The following is an 8,483-nucleotide window of genomic DNA, read 5'->3' as shown; positions in this document are numbered from 1 at the left end:
TTTAATGAGTAGAACAGTTTTAATGAGATAATGGGGACTTTCAAAGTCAGCCTGATCAGGGCGAAAGTTCACACCGACTGCAGCAGTTTCAATTGAGAATTCAAATTTGCAAAAACGAAGACGCATAATAATATAATATAGGAAGCTGAGGATGTGGAAAGGTGTGTATGAAGAAGGGGGGAAGGAGGAGGGGTGTGAGAATGTGAGGTAAAGTGTTCGTTTCAAGGGGACAAAAAGAGGCATTAACAAGGAGGAAAGGGATGTTACAAAGGAAAATAAAATCAGCTTCAAGCAAAACACTCCTTCAACCAACAGCAGTGCACCCCAATCGGTTCAGTATCGCTTCAGAGCTTCGTCCACGTTTTCACTCTGCAGGATTGGGAAAGCAACCTTTCTGGAACCGGATCCATCTTCTGGCTGCCCTCTCAGTCCTTCCAGCTGATGAGGTACACCTGGCCCAGGCTGTCTCCGCATGCCAGCTCTGAGGGCCGAAGGGGGTTCACCTCCAAGCTCCAGAGGGGGGCGTGGCACAGGAACTGACCCACCTGGACAGAAACACGAGATCCGTGTAACAGCCATGTCTGCAGTTTAACCCCACCTCTCCTGTGCACTGACTCGTGCAGCTGCACCTCTCCTGTGATGAGCACGGGAATTGATGATGCAGTTGACCTGAATTCCTTACCCCTGAACAAAACCTATCATCCATCTGATGGTGCGTACATATATCGCGCATATCAGCACAGAGCAGATCAAATCTCTGGACTTCCTTCAGGGCAGCGATCATACCAGTTCTGAATCCTGCACTATTGTAACAGGGCTGGACCAGGTACAGAAAAAAAAGTCACCCGCATCTGAAGTTTAGATTCTCCTGTGGCAGAAGACCCAGTCAATTTGCAGTTACTTCCTCACTCGGGTGCTGCTCTGTGTGCTCTCGGAGTTTGTGAGTGAATGGGACAGACTAGTGATGCACCAGTGATGTGGAGGTGGACTTTTGGCTTAATGGACTTATCTGCTGTCTAGGGTGCGGTGCTGTGTGTGCTCGGAGTCCGTGAATGACCGAGCTTCCTGGGTGGGACAGACTAGAGCTGCATTTGTCACTGGTGTTGTGCAGAATTGGCTCTGTGGCTCAGGATCTGCGCCTGTGCCTGGAAGGCTGCCGGTTCGTATCAAGCGGCCGGCAGAGGAATCCTACTCCGGCGGGCCCCTGAGCAAGGCCCTTAACCTCAAGCTTCTCTCTCCCCCTGTCTGTGTGTCTTATGGAGAGCAAGCTGGGGCATGCAAACAGACAAATTCCTAATGCAAGAAATTGAATACGGCTAATAAAGTGATCTTATCCTGTGGTGGAGGACCTGGGCGTTTGGCTTGGTAGAGTTTTCCGCTGTCTAGAGAGCGATGCTGATCTTACGTGCACAGAAAGAAAACATCACCAGCTACTAAAAAGGGCTCATTATTCATCCAGTGTCTGTAATGCACATGGCAGCCAGCTCTCTGACTGGCTCCAACACCCCCCCGACTTCCCACGGTCCCAGGCACCTGTTTCTTCGTTTCTCGATCCCACAGCTTCAGACTCCTGTCGTGCGACGCGGAAATGATCATGCTCTCCGTCACCTTCAGTGTGCTGATCCTGTCACTGTGCACCTGTAAACAAAATTTAAGATAATTTGCTGGCCCGGACCCATTAATAAACAGCAACACACCTAGTGGAGACACTCGTGGGGACTCCAAATAGATAAATATTCAACATACATGAACTTACTGAAGCCAGTGTATCCCTGTACACCTGGAACAGTGCTACCAAGTACCACCAGGTAGGATTCTTCCACCTAGTCTAAAGAGCAGCCACATTATCAACTTGTAATCTAATCCAATCAGATCAAAGAAGATAAGCCTGATCAGACTGAGCCTGATCAGCACTGGATTGCTGCTGCAACTCGTGATGGAGGACCAGTAGTTGGCGCTCTTCCTTCTGGATCAAAATTGCCAGACCAATGCCAGTATTGTGATCTGGGCCACTGTGCTGTAGGAGGTATCTGTCCTTGATGAGACTGAGATCATGACTCCTTGGGTCAGTTCAGTTCATTTGTCATATGCACAAGTTTAATGAAATGCTTATTTGCTCCAATACAAGGACATGACTTGGTCATTAAAGATCTCGGGGCACTGATCAGAAGAATAGAAGAGTTACCCAGTAAACTCCTGGTGTTATGGGTTCATTCCACTCTGGACAGTGTTATCGAACATATTTTTAAAAAAGATTTAAGCTTGCTTCCTAGGCTGTCAAGCTTGCAATATTTCATATTTAAGGCTAACTGTTCACACCTGACTGAAGCTGGCTCCCTTCCACTAAGAAAGTCAACAACTATAGTAGCTAAAGCGAGGTCAAGGCACTTGGCTGTGTGCCTAGAGTGTGGTGGTCTAGATGTGAATGAACAAGGCGGGAACAGCTCTTCAAAGTGAGAATGTTCCTACTGTTGTGTGTGCAAGAAACAGGAAGCGTGTGAATGATTGGCATGAGCAGTTCCACACATATCTTCTCCGCTCAGCACCAAAAAGCTATAAAAGTCTGGATCACGTACCCCAGAACAGACAGACGGGCTGCCTCTATGCGCGTGAAATCAATAAATTTCAAAGCTGATCTACTATGAGCAGAGCCTTCATTTTCCACCTTAACAACAACTTGGCTTCCCCATATATTTCCCATTAATTCGACAGGTGAGGTCATTTCTCCCCTCTAATCACCAGTTTATGTATTGGAGATGCTGCACACCTACCAGGGAGGTGCAGAAATTCAGTGGGATCCCTTATATGTAGAGATCTCAGAGCTCATCAAGAGTGAAAACCGCTGTAGAAATGCAATTTACAGAGAGGGGACAGGAGCTCACCTGCTTCTTGCTGCTCCAGGAGCCAGTTTCTGGGGGCTGGTTGTACCACATGTTGCCTTTGGAATCTCCGAACACAAACAGTTCTGTGACAGGAGATGGCGATCGATGAGAAAAGACACCCAAGACCTCACCAGGGTTGTATTATCCAATAGGCACAGCAGACACTGTGCCTAGGGCCCACAAAAACTGACAACAATTCTGACCATTTTTAAAACAAAATGATATGGCTAATAGCTGAAGCACAGATCTATCCTTGAATATAAGCCTAGGCAGAGTGTATTACACAAAGAGTCACGTCAATGGCTATTGTGTTATTTTTTTGTTCAACGAAGTGTAAGGAATTGACCATTTAATCATGGAAATGCATCTATCCCAGGGCCCAGGAAGCAGAAGTGTCTGATGCCTACAAAGATTTTAATCCAGCCCCGGATGCCCAGTTCCACCGTCAGCCCTGGCTAACGGTGGCGACTTCCCCGCGGCGGTGAGGATGAAGACCTGCGCTGCCCTACCTTTGTGCATGGTGGCCGCCGTAACCTGCGAGTCTCCTTCGTCGGGGGTGTCGGGGCCGCCTTCCATCTCCACGTAATTGAAGCCAGCATGTACGTTGCTGGTATTCCCTATGGTGTACTGAAACAACCAAACGGACCAAGAGAGTAACCCACCAACCCAAAAACGCTGGTGGGACTAGCAGGAGGGAGAGAGGCTTCCCTAAGAGTTACTGAAATTTCCCACCCAATCCCAAATCCCGACCTTCAAGCCGGATCACCTTCAGCCCCGGTTAGGGAAAGGAGAGAGGAAGGGACGTCACGCACCCTTTTCATCCAACACCACGCTAACCAGGATCAGTCTGGTCTGATGGGTGGAGACTAACTTGCTCAGATTTGGAAATGAGTCTGAAACCACTGGAGTCAAAGTTAACGAAGCGCCAGCTGCCGGGGGGTTGCGAAAGGGGGACGCTAACGAGAAGACGGACGAGGCAGGGAGGGGAGGGGAGGAGACGACGAAGAGGAGGAACTCTCACCACAAAGCCCACATTGGGAACCCCGTTTTCCTCTGCCAGGACCCAGGAGCTCTTGTGGTCGTTGGGGTGGAAATCCAGCACCTTTTGGTACAGTGGGAGGCTGCGGAAAGAGCATCACCGCAGGTGAGCGAGCTCCATCTCTGGACTGCAGGAGGACTGGGCTGAGACGTGCCCTGACTCACACCTGTCGATCAATCAATGTCAGTGACCCCAGGTTCGGGTGGGGAGCTGCAAAGAAGCCATCAGAGGATAATTCCATGCCGAGAAGCACACTGGAACCTGAGGACCGGAGGCACTGCCTTACACAAAGGACGGGGGATGAGTGGAAGCTCTTGTTGCTGCTGACATCCTAGATTCCTTCGAGAGATGAACGGGTGCGATCCTCCCTATTAACCAAAGACCGGGTAGGCTAGATCGGCATTCCTCTCCCGCCTGTGACAAGCCCGCGAGTATTTTTAAAAAGGGTAGAAGTGTTTTTTGGGCGTTGCCACCTGCTTCAGATGTGCGCTAGAAATCAAGATTTGAGGGAGCGATTTTTTTTTTCCTCCTCCCACGTCGGCAGCGGCTACCTGCGAGTGAAGTGATTTTCGCACATCTCGTCCACGATACTCCCATCGGTGCAGGCCCCCAGCAGCACCGAGCAGTAGTGCAGGGTGGTCGCCACGTGCTCCAGCTTGAAGGACGACACCCGCTTCACCCTGTGTGTGGGGCAGGATGGAGTGAGAGTTAGGTCAGTACGCACTGCTAGTCAGTATACAGAAAACAGCAATAACATATTGGTTATACCCTTGAAAAAACAGTGACTGGGACTCCTGTCGAATGCGAATTCAAATCACAACACAATGACAATACAAATGACAGAATCGTAATCAGACAATACACACTAATATATACTGTTGTAAAAAAGAAACGCAACACCTCCTCCTCCACACTCGGGAACAGGCTGACCCATCCGTGAAGAGGACCTGATGCCACTGCTGACGAGTCCATCGCAGCCTCTGTCTGGCCCAAGCCAGTCAGGTGTGACGTCTAGGAGGTGTGAGCAGGGGGTCTCTGACAGGTCGCCTTGCTCTGAGGCCAGCAGCATGGAGCCTCACTGTCCTGTCACTGATGTGGGCATTGTGTCTGCCGGCAGTTTCTGCAGCAGTGCGATGGCAGATCTGAAACGATCTCTCAGATGGACCAGTCTGATGTGTCGGTCCTGCTCTGGTGTGGTCACTCGAGGGCGACCGGATCTTGGACAGTCATCTGTCCTGCCGGTCTGCTGAAACCTTCTCTGCAGTCGGGACTCAGTGGAGCGGCTTACTCCATAGTGTCTGGCAACGCTGGCACATGACATGCCTACCTGCAGCATGGCCCTCTCCCTTGCTTCTGGTGACATTGGAGGCATTATGGAAATCACAGAAAACTGACTAAGTGTGGCCTTTTTCTTGTAGTGACCTAAGCTTTGAATGAAGGCCTTTTTAAAGGTGACCTGATCAGGCATTGTTCCACCTGGACCTCATTGGGTAAAACTGCACCTAACAAGCTTTTGTGTGATTGGCGAGTTGCAATGCCTAATTGCACAAGCTGTATTGCTGTTCAGAGGGATTAAAACAAATTGACAATTTTTTGTGAAAGTACATAAACTATAACTATAGTATTCTCATTCCAGAAAATGTTACATTTCTTTTTTCCATCAGTATACTGTATATATAAAATATCTGACCAGGGTAAGAAATAGCAAAGAGAACAGACCCTGATGACGTACAGACACAGTGATCATATTTCTAGCCTTAGAAACTGGGAGATACAGACAGACCTGGCTGCTCAGAGAGGACAGGCTGTGCTCTTACTGAAAGCAGTGAGAAACAGAGACAGATGCACTGTGAGAAATACTCTGGGCTTAGGCAAACATCCTTCTCTTAAATACATCTAATCCCAGAATTCCCACACCTGTCAAAATCAAAACTACCAATCCTACTGGAGGAGGGGGGATGAAACTAAATAGAGCTTCAGCCCATTATGTGATCTCCTGTCCCAGCCTGAGGAACAGACACTGAGCCTGTCTCTCAGTAATAATAATAATACAGTGTGTGATCTCCTGTCACAGCCTGAGGAACAGACAGTGAGCCTGTCTCTCAATAATAATATTAATACAGTGTGTGATCTACTGTTCCAGCCTGAGGAACAGACAATGAGCCTGTCTCTCAATATTTTATTTTGTTTTATATGAAGTGCATGACTGTGCACTGAGTGGAAGGGTGTGCAAGGAAAAAAGCAGATGAAGGGGACAAAGGAGAGAAGGCTGGAGCAAGAGACTGGAAGAAATAGGATGAGAGAGAGAGAACCAGTGGAAGGAAAGGAAGGGAAATGATGAAGATGGAGAGGGGGTGAGAGCAACAGTGACACAAGTGCATGGAGCGTGGATGCCCATACATGGAAACCTCCGTTGTCTTAAACACTGCTGGTGCTATCGATTGTTCTTATAAATAGCCCGTGTGAACAGATGCATCACACTACAGTGGGAGTGGGTTGAGTGAGATCGTTATGTGTCTAATTAGCACCGTTTTTCTAAGCAGACTGGGAGTGGTCTGTCCCCGATCCATACCCTGACCCTGACGTGTCCCACTCTGCTCTCTGGAAAGGTTTGGAAATGACACGCCGACCCCCCACCCCGATGCAGGGCACCCCCGGCTATGATCCGGGTGGGCAGGCTGGATGGGACTCACTCCGCAGTGGTTTGAGGGGGCTGCCAGTCGAGAATCCAGATGGACACGGTCTTATCCTGGCAGGCGACAGCAAGCTGCCTCTCGGGCATGAAGACCATGGAGCTGACAGCCGCGGCCCCCACCTGCACGGACAGAGGGTGCTGATCAAGATGCAGACAATGTATGGGAATTGAGTAACGCGTCAATTAAATTTTAAGCATATTAGAACAGTTACATTCGTCCCATCTCGCCAATTTGGCAGGTTAGTCGATAATCTATCGCAGGACCATCCAGCTTGTTCTTGAAAGAAGCCAGGGTATTGGCTTTAGCAGTGTGGCTGGGCAGCGTGTTCCAGACCCCCACCACATTTTGTGTAAAGAAGTACCCTCTGTCCTGACCAGAAGATTTCTTCCAGCTGCTTCTTGAAGGAAGCCAAAGCATCGACTTCAACCATATGTCTGGGCCGCCTGTTCCCTGCTCCCACCACAATGTGCGTCAAGAAGTTCTTGGGTTTACCAATAATAATAATATTTTCTTACACTTATACAGCACTTTTCTGGATACTCCACTCAAAGCACTTTCCAGCTAATCCCCTCCACCACCAGTGTGCAGCCCCACCTAGATGATGCTCCAGTACTCTCACCACACACCAGCTCTCAGTGGGGAGGAGAACAGAGTGATGAAGCCAGTTCAGAGATGGGGATTATTAGGAGGCCATGACTGGTAAAGGCCAATGGGAAATTTGGCCAGGATGCCAGGGTTGCACCTCTACTCTTTTTGAGGAACGCCACAGAGAGCCAGGACCATCTGAAGGATGACGCCATTTTTACAGTACAGTTTCCCCATCACTATACTGGGGCATTCAGACCCACATAGATTATGTCATAGATTATGGGGGGTGGGTGCCCCCTACTGGCCCCACAAACACCTTTTCCAGCAGCAACTTTAGCTTTTCCCAGGAGTCTCCCATCCTGGTACTGACCAGACACACATCTGCTGAGCTTCAGTGGGACTCCCACTTGTGAGTTGCAGGGTGGCATGGGTGCTTTAAATACACTACCCTGCTGTTCCCACTTAAGTGTTTCATTTAACCTTCACCTGAGTATGGAACTTGTACATTTTGCACTAGCTGTGCGCTGGAAGGGGACTAAGTCCTACCTGCGTGCAGCAGATCACAGAGCTCTGGGCCCACACACACAGCCGGCCATCCTCGTGGCCCGACACCAGCAGCAGCCCGCATGGGGAGAAGGCCAGCGCTGTTGTCCCCCGCTTTGTGGCAGAAGCACATTCTGGAGATCATAAAAAAAAAGCGACAGAAAAATCAGACTGCAACATGGACAGTAAACATGAAGAAGAGTTGAGATGGAAGTGCTTATAATTAGAAAATGGATTGATGCCAGAGAATATATATTGGTCTTTGGCTTTACTCAAGATCAAGGCACTGTGATAGAACCCTGATAAGCATACATGTTGGAAACTCTAACTGACCAATTTTATAACCAGCGTTTAAGAGAAAAACAGGTTTTCTGCAATACTATTATCATACTGTTATATAACTATATTGCAAAGCACTTGCTTAAAAAGCTTGGAGAAGGCATTTGCCCTTAGGACATGACAAAAGACTTACACTAAAAAAGGGACTAATGGAGTGGTACTCCCCTAAAATCTACAGGCTCTCTCCCTGGTCTGGCTTTGAGGCGAGGGGCTCAGAGAAAGGTTCGTTACCCATTGCCGTGGAGAGGCTCCAGACTCTCAGCGTGCGGTCCTCGGACACCGTGAGGAACGCTGGGACGACATCCTCGGAAACCGAGGCGCGGACCCCTGCACCGTAACAAGACAGCATGCTGTGGTGCGCCACCTACAGGTGACAAAAGGAACAGGCTCTTCAAC

At 49.1% G+C, this 8,483-nt stretch overlaps 1 protein-coding gene across 3 annotated transcripts in view; it reads right to left on the bottom strand.

Moving 5' to 3' along the window:
• Positions 1-8,483, bottom strand: part of LOC107076134 (telomerase protein component 1-like) — a 51,664-nt gene continuing 43,181 nt past the window's right edge. For all 3 annotated transcript variants that reach the window (XM_069188621.1, XM_069188623.1, XM_069188622.1), the window contains exons 48-56: positions 8,319-8,451; positions 7,752-7,882; positions 6,615-6,736; positions 4,473-4,601; positions 3,904-4,003; positions 3,392-3,509; positions 2,883-2,965; positions 1,534-1,638; positions 1-545 (exon numbers count right to left, since the gene is read on the bottom strand). In XM_069188621.1, the coding sequence (XP_069044722.1) occupies positions 426-545; positions 1,534-1,638; positions 2,883-2,965; positions 3,392-3,509; positions 3,904-4,003; positions 4,473-4,601; positions 6,615-6,736; positions 7,752-7,882; positions 8,319-8,451 (1,041 nt within the window). In that variant the 3' untranslated portion in view covers positions 1-425. The remainder of the gene's footprint in view (positions 546-1,533; positions 1,639-2,882; positions 2,966-3,391; positions 3,510-3,903; positions 4,004-4,472; positions 4,602-6,614; positions 6,737-7,751; positions 7,883-8,318; positions 8,452-8,483) is intronic.

Source organism: Lepisosteus oculatus, chromosome 4, assembly GCF_040954835.1.
Source record: "Lepisosteus oculatus isolate fLepOcu1 chromosome 4, fLepOcu1.hap2, whole genome shotgun sequence".
NCBI classification, from domain to species: Eukaryota; Metazoa; Chordata; class Actinopteri; order Semionotiformes; family Lepisosteidae; genus Lepisosteus; species Lepisosteus oculatus.
This window is presented reverse-complemented; position numbering and strand designations above follow the sequence as displayed.